Source organism: Gavia stellata, chromosome 29 (genome assembly GCF_030936135.1).
Source record: "Gavia stellata isolate bGavSte3 chromosome 29, bGavSte3.hap2, whole genome shotgun sequence".
NCBI lineage: Eukaryota > Metazoa > Chordata > Aves > Gaviiformes > Gaviidae > Gavia > Gavia stellata.
The window spans coordinates 4,522,355-4,541,331 of NC_082622.1; the positions used below are offsets into that span (position 1 = coordinate 4,522,355).

The following is an 18,977-nucleotide window of genomic DNA, read 5'->3' on the forward strand; positions in this document are numbered from 1 at the left end:
ATGGCGTTGTCTGCCAGGTACGGCCATTCGGGAGTGCAGGGATCTAGGGCTTCTCCGGGCTTCCTCCTCTGAGGTCCTGCAGCCTCCGTCCGTGTTACTCCTCAGCAGTAGCATCTGTGATAATTTGAACATAAAACATGAAACATAACTTTTTCAGAACTGTTTTAATATCAGTATGAATGAAAATGGAAACACCCAGCACAACTGAGCATGGCAGGGCATCTAAAATCTGCCTTGGTAGAGAGAATCATGCTGGTGCCGTGCACGTGGTTGGTTGTGAACAGCAAACGCCGTATTTGCCGTTGTGTCCGGGGCTGAACTGGAGTGGAGGAGGGGACTTGGACCTGGTTCTTAATTGATTTGTGCCATATTGGTGCAAATGTGTCTAAGGGAGCCCAATTTCAGTTGAGTGGGTAGCCCCCCCTTACGAAAAATGGGGTGCTTTTCCTGCCATCTCCATTAAATTCCCTCCCGTGGCCCAGCTCCTGTCACCCCACGAGTACCATTAACTCCCCGCTGCGCCCCTACTTACTTCTGTTTGGCGTGGGCTCGGTGCTGCGTGGCTTGCCTGGCAGGCAAGACGTAGCAGACAGCTGGTCAAACAAATGTTTTCAGGGTCTGTGTGTTGGGACTTCAAGCTGTGCTGGCTGTTGGGGTAGGATTTTCTGAAGCGTAGCATACTGCACGAACTTTTTTTCCTAGGAGGGTGGATTCTGCAAACATAACTGAAATACTGTTCTGGTCTCCGGGATTCTTTCAGGGTTTCCAGCAGGAGCTGGCTTTGTGCGATATTTGCTTGTGCTGGCCTGTAGTGCCACTCCTCAAGCACCTGATCTCAGCAAGAGAGGGTGGATCTGCACAAATACCACCCTAGGGCTAGTTGCAGGAAGGAATGGTGTAATAGAGAGTCCATTGTCATGGTGATCTGGTGGAAAACATCTAATTGGTATTAGTTAGGTCATCAGGAGATCAGTGAACAATTCTTATTCAGTCCGAGTGATGGAGGTTAAAGACTGCGCCTGGGATTCATTTAGAGGTCACTACGCCAAAACAGTCCTTGCTCTAGTGTGGGAATAGTACTGCCTAGGTAGAGAGACTGGGATTTGAGGTTTATAGTATTTTCAGGAAATTTGATTGACTGTTCTTGTGTCTTGGCTCCAGGCAGGGCTAGTACAAATTGGGAAATCCTAGGGAAGTTGTATTCTCGTCTCATCGTGTCTGCTGTAAAACTCAGGGACCTGACTTTCAAGGCTGACAATTTTTTTTTTTCCATGCATCTGAAGAAATTTGATTTAGAAACCTCTATTCTACAAAAGGTGGCAGACACAAAGCACATGTTAAAAAAAAAAAGGGGGGGGGGACAATAATGGAACTGCAGTCTTGAACGGTGTGACTGTCAGTAGCACTGCCCAGTATTACCACATCAATATGGATTAATTGAGATGCATAAGTGTAAATTAACAGCCTGTAGTGTTTTGGGAGACCTTGTTATATGTGAAAGAAGCAGTGTTTCTTGTGAATATTTAAATTTTCAGCCTAAATTTACCTTGTTGTGGACTATCTGGACATTAAACTGCTACCTACTAGGGGGAAAAAACACTTAAACTGATAATTCACCTTTCTTAATGATCCTTCCCCCCTTCTTTCCTGTCCTCCGGCCACGGGAGATATGTCAGCATAAAATGACTTCTTCTCATTGGGTTTGTTCTTTGTGAAACGTCTGTAGGTTTGAAAGGGCAGCAGGAATCCTGCTGTAATTCAGAGTGTAACTGCGGTTTAGCACCTGAGAAGAGACAGATGAGCTTCTGCTTCTCTGCGCCAACCTGTTGAAGTTTTCTTCTGGGGTTTTTGGGAAGTTGTGAACGATTCCTATATGTAGCTGGATGTACATCATGTGTCGCAAACTTGCTTTGCAGCCTTCAAGCCCAATGGATCAGATGGGGAAGATGAGGCCTCAGCCGTATGGCGGAAACAACCCGTACACACAACAACAGGGACCTCAGGCGGGGCCACAGCAAGGACATGGCTATCCAGGACAGCCGTATGGGCCACAAACTCCGCAGAGATATCCCATGGGAATGCAAAGCAGGACGCAAAGTACAATGGGCAGCATCTCATATGCACAGCAGGTAGAGCACCCAAGCTTCTGCGGGCTGGGTTTACAGCAGGGGCAGGTGGAAGAGCAACAAAGTACTGTGTCTTCTGAAGGGACCACCTTCAACCAGGTTGAAATCAGTTGCTTAGGTAAAATGGCATTTCTTTAGGCTGCGTGTTGCACCACATCTGGATCCAGGTGTGATCGATGTACAAGGGCCTGTGGAATCCTTGCTTCCAAGAGAGGCAGCGGCAGAGCAGTGAATCAAACAAGGGAAAAATAAATAGCAAGGGGACTAAGATATTCGTTCTGCTGTGTTCTGTTAAAGACACAGCTGTTCTTTACAGAAGAAATTACTTCAGGTTAGTTTTGGCTCGCTACATGATCCAAGTGGCTCCTGCTAGACTGTTTGCAGGACTCAAAAGGCTGCCTTTTTTTTTTTTTGGAGCAAGCAGTCTTTCCTTTCAATGTTACTATCGTTTAAGGGTGGTCATATAGGGATCCCTAAAAACTTAGTTACGGTGCCTGTTAGAATTTTGTTACTGCCAAGAATAATGTCATCCACAAGTGACTTTCGCTGTTGTCTGGGAAGTATCTAGGTAGTGGCATTTCCAGTACACTCCCAGTTAACTGCTCTGCTCAGGTCTCTGAATTTTTTCTTCTTGAGCATAATCTTACTTTTTGTGTGTGTGTAAAATACCTTTGTAACTGATAAAACTCTACCCTCTTCTTCTGTAGATTCCTCCTTATGGACAGCAGGGCCCCAGTGCATATGGGCAGCAAAGCCAGACTCCGTATTACAACCAGCAAAGTCCTCATCCCCAACAGCAGCAGCCTCCATATTCTCAGCAGCCTCCATCCCAGACTCCTCACTCTCAGCCTTCTTATCAGCAGCAGCAACAGCCTCAGTCTCAACCTTCACAACTTCAGACATCGCAGCCTGCGTATTCTCAGCAGCAGTCCCAGCCACCCCATCAGCAGTCCCCAACTCCGTATCCTCAACAGCAGTCCACAGCCCAGCAGCATCAACAGAGTCAGCCTCCCTACTCGCAGCAGCAGTCACAGTCGCCCTACCAGCAGCAGCAACAAACTCAGCAGACAGCTTCCTCGGCTCTTTCTCAGCAGTCATCTTCGTACCCTCAGTCGCAGCCGCAGCAGCAGCAGTCTGCATACTCCCAGCAACGCTTCCCCCCTCCTCAGGTAGGCTGTCTCCTGCTTTGTTTCCTTCTGTAAGTGATTTTTAAAGAAACTTGGGCAAATCCTTTTCTTTGTGCATTAACGTCACTTGAACTACATGTCAGCAAGCTGGCTGGACCGAGTATGGTAATAGATGTGCTGCCTTCTCCATCGTGCCTAGATCTGCATCTCTTGCAGAGAGATGTTTTGGTGGTAACATGCTAAACTGCCCTAATGCTGCAGTTTTGAAGACTAGTGTTGAGTAAACGCTGCTGATTGGCAATGCCAGTCTACTAAAGGATTGTGTAACGGAATGGTTTTTGCGCTGTGGCCTGTGGAAGTTCTCCGGGTGGTCTCCAGAGCTACTTGGTTTAGCACAATAACACAGTTTGCGGAGTGACACGTAGATGGTGACGGAAGAGTTGGCTCTTAAATGTAAAACTTGGGCTTTAGGGAGGAGAAGCAAAGCAGCAAATGCATGGAATTGAAGCTAAAATCATTAAGCAGATTTTTTGGTTTTTGGTTTTTTTAGTATAAATTGTATTTATTTTCAGCAAGGCTTAATAGTGTTTTAATAGTTGTGTGAAAAGCTAGCTGGGCCCTTCCAGCAGACGTCGTAATGCACCAAAGCTAGCTTTTGAAAAGTTGAAGATTTTAATTGGCTTGCCTTGTTTATGTAATAAAGTACTTAGAGCTATCGTAAGATATTAGAAGATCAAGAAGCTAAGTGGGCAGTCTCCCAGGACAGTCTCCGTTCTTCAGGATCTGTAACAAGGAAAAGCCGGGGAATGACTGTTGTGTTTTTAGACTTCTACTCCCAACACTCTCTGTAGCAGTCCAGCAGTGTTTGCTTGCCTGTGGAGCAGTAGGCGTGCTGGCTTGAACTCTTTGCTGTCTTATTTCCTGTTTTGGGCAAATGTCACCGAGGGTACATAATTCTTCCACAATGTGAGAATATACCAGAGTTAATCCAGCAGAGCCTTTATTTTATTCCCACTTGTGGGTTTTTTGGTGTTTCTTGATGTTTCAGGAGTTATCTCAAGACTCATTTGGGTCCCAGGCATCATCTGCTCCCTCAATGGCTTCCAGTAAAGGGCAAGAAGATATGAACTTGAATCTTCAGTCCAGACCTTCTAGCCTGCCGGTGAGTGGTGAGCTGATCTAGAAGTGAACAGGGCGAGGGCAATCAGAAGCACAGCAGGATAAATTAGCACTGGTAGTATTCCACGTGGAAATGGGAATGATGGAGGCTGCCTGTGCTTTTTACTAAGTCATTAGCTCCTGGCTTCCCACTGGAGATGAAATGTAATTTACAAAAGTAATGGATTTGAGAGTAAAGTTTAACCCTAAACACTCTGGACTGCATGTTCTAGCTAAAAGACTTTTTTGAGCTTTCTGTTTGCAGTGTCTGAAGTACCTGACTGCTGTTAGAGTAGACCCTGATCTGCAGGGGAAGGCGTCTCATTTTTATTGTATTTTCTTGTTCCTTCAGCCCACTGTTGCAGTGGTGGTTAGCAGACTGGCAGCACGGTTCCCTTTCTGTGTCATTGGATCCTTATACTGCTGATTTAAGCTTCTTTGGTCCAATCTGACTGAACAGTTGGTGAAAAAGACAAGTTTATTAGTACCTGGAGTGAGGAAGATCAGTCACAGATAGCTCCTTCTTGACATGGAGAATTATGTTTTCTTTTGCATTCTAAATCTGCTTGCTGTATGTACCGTGAACAGTTGGGTATGAGATTAGTGCCTAGTGTTCCAGCAGTTTTTGGGACCAGAATAGTTTAACTTCGGGTTAAAACTTTGTCAAGATAATGGAGAAGGGTTAAAAGTTTAGATTATTTTGCACAAGTTAGTCTGTGCCTCTGACTTGGAGGAAAAGTTTTGAGCTGCTGAGTTCCAATTTTGTTGGTTACTTTCATTGTAACCAGTAGGAAGTGAATGAGCTTTTATTTTTTTATTTAGCCACTGGCTAAGTCCATTTTCTAAGCTGCAGTTGGATTGGTCAGAGGAGAGTGAGCTGTGTATATAGCGAAGTTATTTTTGCTCTCAGCAACGAGAACGGCTTTGTTGTGAGCCCCTTGAAATAATTCCTTTGGATTGTGGGTACAAATTGTCACCCAAAATATGAAGCGATTCTAGTTCTGACCACCTAATGAGAGTAGTTGTGGGTTGTTTCTTTTTTCTTTCTTTCTTTTTTTTTTTTTAAATGCCTTTTGGACCCTGATTATAAAGATTTAATTTGTTCTGAGGCCTGGGGAAAGAAAAATCCTTTTAAATAGCATGTTTCTTTCCACTCTACCTCTCCACAAGTTCTTCCATGTGACCCATCTTCTGGCGAAGAATGTAGGAAAAGTGAAGCCACTGAAGCAATTGAAGAAATTGCTGTAGCTCCGGAACGGTGGGAAGTCCTGTTCAGTAGCATTGTTGATAGAGCCTTCATGAATCCTACCAATCAGCGCCCTCTGACTCAGATTATAGGAATTAGTTGCTCTGCTTAGCAGAAGTGGCTCCTTCTCCGCACCAAGTGGGAGTTTGTTTTATACCTTGTGGTTAAATGTATTTGGCCCCTTTCAAGTTTTCCCTTTTCCCAAGCAGTTTAAGGAAAGATATCCATCTCTGCTGTAAGAGCAAAGGAACCTAGAAATGAGGGAATTTGATCCAGTTTAGAAGTTTTAAATGTCCACTAATTTCTGATCGGGTACTTGAAATCCGGGGTGCAAAAAAATGGGTCCAGCTTTTAGAATTGGCTAGCTATAAAGCTCGCTTCTGTTTTCAGCAGACTTCATAGTCATCTTATTTTCCTGACTTTATCAGCAAATAATTTGCATTTAAGAACTCAAGCAGTCTTTAGTTTACCCAACCCTGGTATTTTGGAGCCTTCTCTTCCTTGGTAGGCAAAAATTAAAAAAAGGAGACCCCCTGCAGAGACTCACCCTTATTCTTCTACGTGCTTTGTAATTCCCGGTCTTCTTGTTAGGCTCTTGTAGGACAAGACCAGCACCCCTCTCTGTAAATTGAGAAATGCATCAGACGGTGATGCTGTGGAATGCTTTAAAGGGAGGACTTCTGAGATGCATGGAGGCCAACTCTTTGTTTCAGTGATCAATCTCTTGCACTGAGTTTGGCCTGGGGATGCTTAGAAACAAAAGAGCTATGCGGAAGGGTACTATCAATTTCTTTTTATCTTCCTTATATTGCTCAGTCTGTCTGCTTTAGAAAGTTTTATCCTACTCAGGAGGATTCCTGGATCCCGGTTTTGCCATTATGTATGACTTAGAGAAGCATAGTTAGTTTTTGGGCTTTTAATTTTTTGTGGAGTTCTGAGCCCTTTTTGAACCCTCGGTGGGCGTTGTGCAATAGCTCACTGGATACCTTGGAATTGGGGCAAATCGTGCCATGCATCATCTTTAATTAAACATAGATCAGCTCCAGCAGGAAAGGGAGGTTGCTGCTTTTCAGGTTCTTACGAAGTGTTAAATTTACGTACCCAGTGTCTTTACGAGTCTTTGGCCTGTACACATTAATACTGTACATCAACATTAATGTTGGAATTCTAAGCAATAAAGGGGGGAATATTTCTTCGGCTGACCCTATCACCATTTCAGGAGGTGGTGATCTCCTAGATGGTGACATTGTCAAGTTGTCCAACTCCTGTGAGCTCTTGCTGACTTTGTTAGGATCTGCCTGAGAAATGTCGTTCTGCGTGGGGGTCTTCAAGATACCTTCCCAATAACGATTTTTGTGTCACTAACTAAACTTTTTCCTGACGATGTTCCTATGTTCGGACTTTTAACAGCAGAAGAGTCAAAATACTGATTTCTCTAATGCTTTGTCTGCTCACCTGTAAGTAGCAAAATGTCTGGTCTTCCATTTCTGCTTGTGTCATAGGCTGTTCCAGCTTAAGTATTTACTGCTTTGTTGTTCCCTTTCTGAAGATTATACTTGCTATATTGTGGGGGAGAAAGCTGCTGCTAACTTGAACTCACTGGTGCCTTTTAAAGAGTAATGCATCCATGCGAGTGTCCTGGTGGGTACTCTTTTCCTGTAGCAGGCTAGGTGAACAATTTCTCTGAAGAATTTGTTGCTTCCCTAGGGATGCTCTGTTGGGATTGCAGCTAAACTAAACTTAGATTGCTATTGTGTATGGGAGAAGTGAAGCGTACTCTTTTGTGTCTGGGTGTAATAGAGGAATAGTAATCCTTAGTATAAATCTGTTTCTCCCAGGAGATTCCTTAGTCTCTTCTCCTTAGCAAAGAATTCTTCCTGGCAAGTCGTATCCAGTTTATTCGGTGTCTTTACCTTTTGAAGCCTGGATTCTGAGTCTGTAGGAGTCGAATATTTCCAGCTGTTAATTACCTTCTGCTTAGACATGGAAGATGCTGGTAGCAAGTATCAGGGGAAGCAAATAGGGTGCTAGGACATCCGTTTGGGTTTGGATTGCAAATCAGTTCTGCTGCAAAGTTCTCTGGACTTCTAGGTTTGTTGGGAGGAATTTTGTATTTTATTATGGAACATGCAACAGATTGTTATCTTGTCCCAGTCTCTGTCTTTTGGGCTGCCTTGAAGGAGTTGAGTGCAAGTTCCTGATGTCTTTGAGATGGATGAGGAGTAGAGCATCGAGCAGTGGTTGCCACACCAGGCTGTTTATCCCTTCCCAACCACAGAAGTTGATAGCTGTGGTGTTAGACTTCCAGGTCAGCCCCTAAAGCCATTTATGAAGCAAAACTGATTGGATACCAGTATATACTGGCTGTATTTGCTTTTCATGGGATCTTCTGGGATTTCTCCAGTGAAGCTTTCCTATCTGTGGAAAGCAAAACTTTCGTGAGAGGTACTGTTTTCAGCACTGCTTCAATGGGAAAGGTTCTGCACGGGGTGGGACCTCTGGCTGAACCAGCAGGACAGATATTGGCAAGGTTTTGGGGCTCCTGAAATAGCAAGGTTGCGTTTGAGCTTTTGTTGCAGCAAATACATAATGAAGCAAACTGGGGCAGCTTAAGTTTCAGAATTCCCACCTCAGAATAATGCCCTTAGTTTGTTTTGGTCAGCATACTGTGTAGCCTGAGGGAGAAACCCTGTCCCTTTTCTGGCCAACTTATTTTCATCTTGATGTGGGGTGGGAATCGTTTTAATCTCAGTATTTTGCCCTTTTGGAAGAGTGTTTTGCTCATTCAGCTGCGTTTCACTTTGGCTCATCTCTGACTTCAGGTCTGTAAAGTGTCTTGTCGATGGCAGAAAGGAATATAACCAACTGAAACCAAACTCCTGATCCACCTTTAGTTTCTGAACGTGCGTTCTCTCTGGTCTTGGGTCTTTGCAGTATGGATTTAACAAAATTCGGTTTTGTGGGGAGGGGAGAGGAATGAGGCTGCAGAGTTTTGGCTTGTGCAGCAAGAACCCTTCCTGTGAATATCCTCAGCAATTGTGGGGTATTCTGTGTTTGATTACCTCTTCCTTTCTTAAGTCAAGTAGTTTCTGAATTTGTACAGGCTGGAGGTTGTCAGGGAAGCACCGTTTGGATTTTCTGTTCTTATGAAGTGGTCATTTCAGCTTGTACTCTGCAGGTACTTGAAGTGGAATAAAGTTGAGCTCTGTCAGCTGCGTCCCCTGACCTGGAAATAATCAATGCAACAGGCTGAAATGCAGCAAAAACTGTCTCAAAACTGCCGTGAATGGGGAGGGAGGTGCAGCCCAGGAAATGAACGTTTTCTTAAAAATTCTTTGAGCTCAAAAGTAATCAGTTTGACAATTTCTTCTGGGGGAGGGGAGAAGAACCTTTTGTAGTTGAATTTGCTGGTCACTTCAGGCTCTTTTTTTTTTTTTCTTTTTTTTTCTTTTTTCTTCTTCCATATGGGACTTCCTGCTTCTGTTTGGTTTGTATTTGGCCTTTTGAGCTTGTCTTATTGCTTGCCTTAAGAGAGGGATTAGTGATGTATGCATTTCAAAGCAGGTTAGTTGCATGCTGTGGTGCCTGGGCATCACAGTGGATGTGCAGATAAACACACCAGCACCCGGAGGCTTGCCCCAGGAGCACAGTACCTGAAACACTGGTATTAGAGAGATTGGTACATTCCAGTTTATGCTGATATGAAGGTTTCTATCCCAAGTTACGGTGATACGGGGAGTTGAAAATGCTCTTTTCCTGACCAAGGCTCCTCTGCCAAAGCTTTTCTTGGTGTGTGATTGTGGCCATCATTTTTGTGTGGTCTCTTGAGAAGGCTGTGCCTTCTTCTTTAATGTTTTTATTTTCCCAATAACCTCTACAGCTGTGGAGAGCCGCTCGCAAAGCTACCCTAATCTTCCAGCCACTCCAGTGACATGTTTCGCGCCTGTGACCTGCTTCTCAGGGTTGCTCAGCTATTTGTCCATGTGGCAATTTTCTCTCCTCCCACCCCTTCCTCCGGGTTCGAACTGAGCTAATCCGACCTGGTGCTCGGGAGGAAACTCCCCACCCTGCACTGCATCACCCGGGCCCGCTCCGAGCCCTCTGCCTTTGCCGCCAATAAGCGTCCCTTTCGAGAGGATGCCGCGCGGAGCCGCTGATGCGGCTTCGCGGGAGCCTGCGCTGGCAGCGGGTTGTTCTATGCTCGATGCCGGGCTCGTTTCCTGTTTCTATTCTGGTCGCCAGCGGCTCAGCTCTGCTTCCTGCCTGCACGCCTCGCACAGATTCCCCTAACCCCCGGCCTTTCGTTTTCTTAGGAGCGATTTCGGTTACGGACCCAACTGAAAGAGGAGACGGTGACCTCCGCGTGGAGGTGGGCGGCAGGGATGGCTGGCAGCTCGCTCGGGAGAGGACAGGCTCTTGTTCTTTCAGGCCCAGCCGGAGTGACTAGGCGGGTCAATGTTTAATCAGGAAATTGCTGTAGGATGACCAGTTCTGGTCTTGGATCCCGAACAATAGTCTGTGCTCTGTCACACGCATCCCCTGCGCTGCCGCAGCCTGAAAATACAGAGCTGCTCCTTGCGCCATAACTGCTGAAGCGCACGCCTCGCGAGGTGACCCTCTGCTTTTAAACACGCTTTCAAGAAGCTCGTTGTTGTACGGCAGCAAAATCAGGTTTTCACTTCCTTTTTTGCTGCTGACTTGGCGTCATTAGAGACCCTTTAAAATGTGCAGAAGCCTCTTGCCTGTCTGATGTCGGACATGCTAGCCTCATCCTCTTCCCTTTCCACCAAAACGTAACCCTGCCAGAGGTCCCACATCATGCAGGGGAGGGAGAGACCATGTTGGTGTGACCTTCCTCTGCTGCGTGGAGCGGTTGCAGGGATAAATGAAGGTGTTTAACTTTGGCTGACAGCACTGCATGCGTTTTAAACGCTGCCACACCTGAGCTTTCAGTTTACAGGAATCATTTTCCTGTTAATGTCCTTTTGGCATGCTGGATTGACTTGTCTTGGAGACGTGCACGATCATAAATGCTGTGGAGAAAACTGTTTCCACATGGAGCTCAAATGTGGGGCGTGGCAGGGGCCCAAGGCTCGGTCTGCTGCGCTCCCTTCCTGCGGCGGCCACGCTGCTTGGATGGGCTTGTGCCCGCACCCTTGTTGGGTACAAGGTTCATGCCGTGATTTCAAACGAGTCCTGGTAATTGGAGGAGGAGTTGTGTAATTGGTTTTTATTATAATTTTGAATCAGGTCTTACCCAGCAAAATAGAAACCTTTCTTTAAAAAAAAAAAGTTTAATTTCCTGAAATGACAAGAAGTGACATCTCTCGGAATTGACTGTCCTGGCACCCTGACCTTGAGGGTAGCACCGGGCGTACGTCAGCGTCTGGCATGGGCCACGTTTCCATGGTTATGTTACCTCTTCCCGTGCACGCTCGCTGCTCTGAGCCGGGGCGAGAGGAGAATTTCCTTGATTCTTCCCAAATGTGTCTTCAGTTTCTCTGCGCCATCCAGGTCAGCGGTACCTGGGCACGGGTGCGCTATTGCAGACAGGTTCTTGACTGGAAGTGGTTTCTCTGGAGGTGCCCCAGCCGGCAGTGTCAGGGGGCTCAGCCATAGCCCCTCGTGTCGCTCCATCGCTGCCTCCCCACAGGTACGGCGGACTTCGGGAAGGAGCTGCCAGCTTTCAGCTGTCTCTTCAGCAGCTTTTTGCAGCGAGAGGTCGGCCAGATTCATCAGGCTTGCAAATACCTGTTACCTTAGAAATCTTGTTCTCTTCTAAGATCTTCCTTCCTTCTGCTTTTTTTGATTCTGTCACTCTTAATTGTTTCAAAGAGGCTGATATCAATACTAAAAGCTGAGTTGTCTTAAAATCCAAAGTATTGGCCTGAACAGGGGCCTTTTTAGTTTTTTAATTATTTCAGACTCCTGCCTTTGCTGCATTTTTTTGCCACCCTAACTCGTGTGGTTGGCATGGTGGCATAATCACATGCTGAGATGACTAAATGCTTTGGAGTCTAAATTGAACGCATCGGAGACTGGAACGCGCCTTCCAGAGGAAGCACTGCTGGGGAATCGGAATACCCTTACAGCTGGCAATAAGAGGGTAGCTTCCTGCCTCTTACGTGATTTAGTGTTTTCTATGATCCGGGGTTTGTCTTCAGGCTGAAGTAGAATACTTAAAAACCTCTGGAAGAAAAACAAAAGCTCTTTAAATAAACGGATTGTGGTCTGTCATCTGAGACCCATACTAGTTTCTCGCTTGCACTTGCCTTCCCAAGGCCTGGTGTCAGACCAGCCTTTCTGACTGATGTGATCAACTTGTAGGTCTCGCTCCTCCTGCGTCCCCAACACCCTCCAAAAAATCAGTGTTGCTGAGAGCGTCCTCGGACGCTGCTGCGACGTTGCTGCTCATTGTGCCTGGGGTCCTCCATGCTTCTTTCCTGCAACTTTTTTTAGGGTCACTGTTACTGTTGAAGCTGGAGGTTTTATCCTTTCGTGTGGCAACGCTGCTCCTGGGTGGCCGGGCCAACTTCTGTGTTAGCCAAAGTGACGCTACTCTGTCAAGCAAAACTCCAGCGTTTACCACTGCTGCTTGAAATACTTTATGTTATATCAATGTTTAGCTAAACCTGGGAGTACTTTTTAGAAGCTGACTGGCTTTCAAAGGGTTAAATGGAAACTCTTCTGGAGAGTTTTGCTGCTGCATTTCCCAGGGTCCTGCAGGAGAGCTCAGCACCCAGCGCTCCCCGAGTGGGAATGCTGGCCTTCCACGCGGTGGGTTTTCCCCTCAGCGACATCTTGTTCTGTGGATGAATCATGTTACTCCTTCTATACTTTGTGCTGCAGCTACAGCTTTTGAATCTCTCCTCTCCAAAGACCGAGAATATGAAATGTCTTAGTCTGCTCAGTGTTTGGAGCGGGAGGAAAGCCCCCTTACACCCCCCCTTTTTTTGTATTTTTATTTTTTATTTTATTTGGAGGGTGAAGAGAAGGAGGGGTGGCACAGGGTAGGAGCAGTAGATGTGATTAAAGCCCCTGCCGAGTAGATCTGTGGGAGTGGAGTATCGACCTCTGAAAAATCAATGGCTGCTGCGGTAGCAGTGCTGGCTGTTTTGCAAGGTCTCCCGTTGCAGGAATGTAGTAAAGCCAGCAGCACTTCCGTCTGTCGTCCTCCCTTTTTATTTTGTACCTGCTTTCTGCCAACCGACCAGACTCACCTAGATTTACTGAGGTGGATTAGAACAGCAGCTTATTTTTGCAATCAGAGTAAAATTTCTTGTGTGACACTGAGTCCCTCCTCCTGACAGCCTCCTTTCCAAATGCTCTTTTTCCTGCAGTGCAGCTAGAGCCAGCAGCTTCTACCAGTTTGTCTAAAGCCAGCCTGGAAGAATGAGCTTTTCAGCTTCTTTTTTGAGCAAGGAAACTGCACGAATCTCTCTTGCGTGTTCTAGTCCCCATCTTAGGTTTGTAATTGTCAGCGCTGATGCCTGAGAGGAGCTGAAACTCCTCGTAAGGGAAGGGAATATGGACTCCATCTAGCAGAGGCTGTAGCCTTGATAGTGTTGCCTTCCTGATATTTGTTTTAGTGGGCAAGTGTTTTTCTCTTGAAGTGGTAGAAGTCTAGCACTTATTTCCTTTACCTAAGGACTGTTTGGATGAGTAAGTGGCACGTAATGGGACTTGAAGGTTTTTATGCATGCTTAGTTTTGTAACCAGGATCTTTTTTTCCTAGAATAGCTTGCTGCAGAACCTGAGAACTGTCTAGTTTCTAGTTGCTCCCATGTGGTCCTTGCTCAAGTCAGAGGTTGAGCTTCCAGGGACATATCTGAGGGGCCAAAACCAGTTATTTCATTGCATAATTAAATCCTTTTGTTCCTTCTGATTGCTGATCTTGTCCCATTTTGAAGGGGGATATAAGAGAAGAGGCAAAGCCATGAATTTAAAAAGCTTTCATAAAACACAGAAGTGTACTGTGCAGCTCGTGCTAGTGTGGCAGTGGTCTTCCTTCTGGGCGTTCTCTGTTTCTTACGTCAGCAGAAAGTCATCTTTCCCTGTTAAACTAAAAAAATCCAAACTTCTCAGCGCCTCGGAGAGTAAGAGGTAAGAGCTATGTGGCAGTGGAGGAGAGCTGTATTTGGTCCAGGGGACACCAGCTGGTGTTGCTAGGCTTTGTTATATTTGATTAGTCTTTAGCCATGTTGGGTAGCTTGGGAATGTGGATGAACGTGCTTCCCACACATGTATGAACACAGAATCAGTTAACAGGTAAACTAGCAGCTTAAAAAATAGGTATTTTTGGTTTCTACCCCACTCCTCCCAAAGTATGACAGGGTACAGAGCACATGGGAACAGAGTGTTAACAGGATCTTTCACTTCACTTTGAATTCCAGAAATGTTCTAGATGTGGCGAAAGGTTTTATTGGAGAGACATCCTGCACGCATTCTTTCTCCTCCTCCCCTTTGTCTCTTGTCCAGCCCATACGCTCACCAAGAATGATGATCATCTAGAAGGTGCTTTTGGTGCTGTAAAGATGGACTCGTTATCTTCTGCACAATAACCGATGGTAGAAGGGCAGAGCGAGGCGAATGGTGGTCTTCCCTGGGACAGCTTTTATATTTTTGGGATAGAAAAGGATTTGGAAATCTGCTTTGGCTTTGGAATAGTTCACTTTCTTCTCATGGCAATGGTAGGTCTTTACGTTCCCACCCAGGGTGTTCAGCAAGCCTGCAGCTGCCTGCCAAATGCTGAGAGCCAGTGCTCAGTGGGTTTTGTGTTTGTGGTGGTACGTGCTGATGGATTTTGTCAGAATTTTAAAGCATGGCAGTTGAAACTGAGCTGGTGATGATGCAGGGCTTGCAGGAGTGTGGGCCCTTTCCAGCGTGCCTCCGGTAAGCTGGACCAGCTCGGAGACTGAAAAACTCCATTCTCTTTGATTTGTCAGCAACAAAAAACTTTGGGGACAGTAGATTGTAACTCTCTCCAGATGAAAAGTATCAACTGGATTTCTACAAACTGGATTTCTGATGGTTGGACTCGATGATCTTACAGGCCTTTTCCAACCTTAGGGATTCTGTGATACTGTAGCTTAACTTGTGTTCCCCAGCTCCAACTTCTGGTTTCTACTGGGGAAGCAATCTGGAAGAGGCACACAGTAGGTAGGAAGGTGGTGGCAGGCTGCAGAGCCCTCTCCAGACCCTTCCGTCACATCTGTGGAAATCCCAAGTCAGCTTTGCAAGGTGTCTCCTTGGATGTGATGTGAATCTGTAAGTCTGGTGTAAATGGAGCACGGTGAGGTCTCCAGGCCGCTGTTACGAGATAGAGTGCTTTGTGAAGCATAAGATGCAAGATTCAGTTGTCTGTACTGCAGAAGGAGGAATGAGTCTATTCATTTCCCTGAAATAGCAGGGAGATCCTAGCTTGCCAGTCAGCTGTGTAATTTCTGTGATAGAGAGGATTGAGGTATTTTGGGTGTGGAAATAAAGGGGAAGGACAAGCTTGTGATTTTTAAGTGTTGATAGTTCTTGAATGAGTGAAAAAGAAACTGTAGAGAAAATGAAATTGTGATAGAAAGCAGGTATTTCAATTAGTCAGAAGCAATGAAGAGGCTTTTTCCCTTTCAGAAAGAATCGGGGAATAAATTTAGCCATTGTTCTCTGGTCTTGCTTGTAAGCATCTTTATGGAAACAACTGGCCTTACAGAATTTATAAGCTCCACCACATGCTTGTCTCCAGATCATAATTTCCTTGAGTGCTATCTAGTGATCTGATAGTGCCTACAATCATTACAGTCTGACTGCGCTCCCTCCCTCTTCCCCCACACTTTTCATATGCGCTTAGGTTGGGGGTGGGCAGGGGAGTAGTAGAGGAAGGCTGCAGTCCCCAGCCAGGAGATCAATTTGCTTTCTGGTCAGTCTTCCTGCTCTTCCAGATCAGTGGGATGGGCCAGAGTGGAGCCTTGAATCTCTTCTCCTCTGGGGTTTTGTTGCCTTGATCTTTAGTATTTCTTGTTGTTTCATCTTTGTGTTTGTTTAACAAATGATCTTGTATCAGATAGTGAAATGGTGGTTCTTCTTTTCATATAAAGGAAACCTTGCTGTTTCCAGCATAAACTAACCGGCTCCCTTGTGTTGGTCATGCCAGGACTTGCAACCCTTTCCCCGAGATAGATGAACTCCCCTGCCCCCTCCTTTGGGTACCAGATTGTGTGATTTCAGGCATGGTTTTGTTGTGGTGTGAAAAGAAGGTGTTAGCTGCTGAGTCCTTGTTTGTCAGCAGTACTGACAAACCCATGCTGGCATCGGCGAGGGTTGGGCAACCAATCGCAGCTGGAACGGTTATCGTTTCAGGGTCCCCGTGGGCTTCCGCTATCAGGTCACATCCCAAAATAACACTGGGCAGTATTTCAAGTGAAGAAACTCAGGCTTTGGGGCTGCAGCCAGCCTGGAGTGTGAGATTCTGTGTGAAATAGTTGGAATCCCTCCAGCGTTTTTGATCTGCATGGCAGATGAGCAATAAAATGCATAAAAACCACATTGGAAACACGTGAGGAAATTCTCCAGACCCTGACGTTTCCTTCAAGTTGGCAGAGTTACTGCTGTCGAGCCTCACCTCCTGTCTCGGCTCGACTGGCTGTGCTCACAGGAGGAGGGAAGAGGAGAGCCCTTCTCCTGGTGCTGCTGTGTCTTTCCAGGTCTCCTCCTGACATTCTGTGGGAGGCAAATAAAACCTCACCGACCCTCTCCTCTTGGGCTTGATCCAGAACCCACTGACAGCAGCAGGTCTCTGTTATTGCAGTGAGGTTTTCTTTTCTTAAAGGCTTCTCTGCTACGGCTGTCCTTAAAACGGTCTGTAGAGAGATTGAGAGATTTCCTTTTCCCCTGGTTTGTGGTGCACTTGAGTAAATGGGATATCGGAGCTGGAGGGTGTGCTTTAGGTTTAGTTAAAAAAAAGCCCAACCACCACTCTGCCTTGATGGTTGGCATCCTGAGAAAATAACTTGATAGGTGGAAAACAGCTCCTTACTGACTAGCTGCTTGCACATCGGCATTCCGGTCCTTGCTTCGCTCCTTTCCCTTGCAGGAGTCGCACTTCCGAGAAACTTAGTCCTGCTGAATAACACACTCAGAAAATGCCGCTGTGCTGGCAGAGCATTTCTTTGCTGGGAAATGACTGTATTGTTAGAATTCATAAAACTTAACAGATCTTTAGAGGTGAAAGTCACTTCATGAGTTACTTGATTTTTATGGTCCTGTTTCAGTTCATGTCCTAACATCCGAGAAAGGTTGACACGTAATTCACTTTTACCTTACTTAAACTGATGATCTGAGAGTCTGATCCACAACCTTACAGCTAGAAGGCCTACTTTTCCTATATGTGAGGTCCGTGATGGTATGCTAGCAATGCAGAGGGGCCCTCGCTCGCATGTCTAAAGCAGCCCTGTATAACCCGCTTAATTAAAACTGAATGTTTTTAAATCATTTGCAGTACTTAGGTTAAGCTTTGATGCATAGGCAAGGTCGAAGACATCAGCTTTGAAGATTGTTATCTAGTTACTTAGGAGTTAATTTTCAAACAGTTTTTAACATTACTTCACTTTATGTCTTGCAGATACTTTCGTGCCTGGCGTTACCAAGTCGTATCCTCTTAGTCTGCCCAGTTCATGTATGAATGTTGCTCGTACCATGTAGCAGACAGTGACCTCCTCAGATCCTGGAGGCAAACCTTCTCTTTTGCCTCTTGGAGAAGCCTGTCACTTATACTCCTGATAACGGAAGGAAATGTTCACATTTCACCTTGCACACTCGCTCTGTATCTCTCCTTTCATGCCAGTATTTTGTCTCAGGTGTACATTTATAGTGTGATTTTTCTTTTGAGCCTAAAAATCTCTCATCTAGGTAGCTATAGGCTCTGCCCTTCTGGTCTGAAGGTTTTAGCTGCTGTCAAGTGCCGTACCCGCATAAGCTCGTGGTGGTAGGGATTTTAAAGCTGCAAAGGGTTTTGGCCTCCAACTTCATTTCAGTGATGATGAAAACAGTGTTTGGATGCATTTGGTGATTCGGGCTAAAAGTACCTTAATGTATTTAAGGGAAACACCAGTATTTCCATCCAATTTTAGGTCGGACTGAATTGGCTTCTGGACATTCTGATCCTGTCATTGACTTAGAGGGGAATCTAGATGCATATCTTATACCAGTGGCTGAAGTTAGATGCAGCGAGTCTCAGGGAGAGGAGTGTTTTGCTCTTGATTGTTTGTGTTGGTTGATGCTTTTTAATGCAAAACGTTGGAAATACTGTCTCTTACTCCCACTTCGGATGGTTTCCGCAGTAGGAATGTGGGTTTTGTCAAAGTTGTCCAGCGGAAAAAAAACAAGTAGCTGTGTAAGTGAGCAATGCTTCTGATGTTACAATAGGAAGGTCGTGAAAACTGCAAGAGCTCTTAGACACTATTTTTAGGCTTTTTCTGCAGTTTTTTAGCTTTCATTGAAATAAAACAAAGCTCTTTTTTTCCCAGGAAGATAATACTTCAGCAGTAAGCAAATACACCTCTGAGACTGTTGTGCAGGAAATGATCTCTCAAATAGAAGCAGTAATGGAAGGGGAGGAAGGACATGCTATGCACTAAGTCATCCTACCAACTGACGGGCGTTTTCAGCTCAGACATAGCATTTGCCAGCGTTTGTTAGAAGCATTTTGATCAGATTCCACTGTGAAAATAGACAAGATTGCGCTGCTGCAGCAGACGACTGAATGTGGTGCAGCTGATGCCCAACTCTCCCCTTTGTCCTTCTGAATGGCACTGTCTATCCAACAAGTGTGATGAGTTGTTTGGATATCTCCCAGGTCGTTTTTTATTCTTCTGTAACTCCAGTTTTCCACTTCCTAGGATGTGGTGACGTACTGTGCTGCAGCTTAGATGATGGGGACATACTGTCAGAGCCTTTTCACACATCACCTGGCAGACAGGTGTTACAGAGTGATAGGGCTCTTGCTTGCTTCTGACAGCTGCTAAGTTTGCAGTATCTTGTGTCCGAGGTCCTTCCGCAGTGCACAGAGCTGGGAAAATGTTATCTGAACTGCTGCTAAACAAGGCATTGTCCAGTCAGTGTAAATGAGACCAGGGTGTCCAAGTTATTTATCAGTTGGCTCGGCCTTTCTGCATGGTGTTTGAAATGAGGTTGGCTCTGTTCATGCTGGTCAGCTGAATTCTGTGCAGAGGGAGTTGATCTGAAATGCCTTCAGGGCTCAGTCCAGAACACTTCTGATCCAGGGTTGATTGCTCTGAAAGACTTACAAAGGATAGGTGAAGTGCTGGTAAG

The 18,977-nt window shown here is 45.6% G+C and overlaps 1 protein-coding gene across 2 annotated transcripts in view; it reads left to right on the forward strand.

Moving 5' to 3' along the window:
* Positions 1 to 18,977, forward strand: part of ARID1A (AT-rich interaction domain 1A) — a 61,270-nt gene that overhangs the window by 21,905 nt on the left and 20,388 nt on the right. For both annotated transcript variants that reach the window (XM_059830746.1, XM_059830747.1), the window contains exons 2-4: positions 1,917 to 2,129; positions 2,834 to 3,295; positions 4,302 to 4,415. In XM_059830746.1, coding sequence (XP_059686729.1) covers positions 1,917 to 2,129; positions 2,834 to 3,295; positions 4,302 to 4,415 — 789 coding nt within the window. The remainder of the gene's footprint in view (positions 1 to 1,916; positions 2,130 to 2,833; positions 3,296 to 4,301; positions 4,416 to 18,977) is intronic.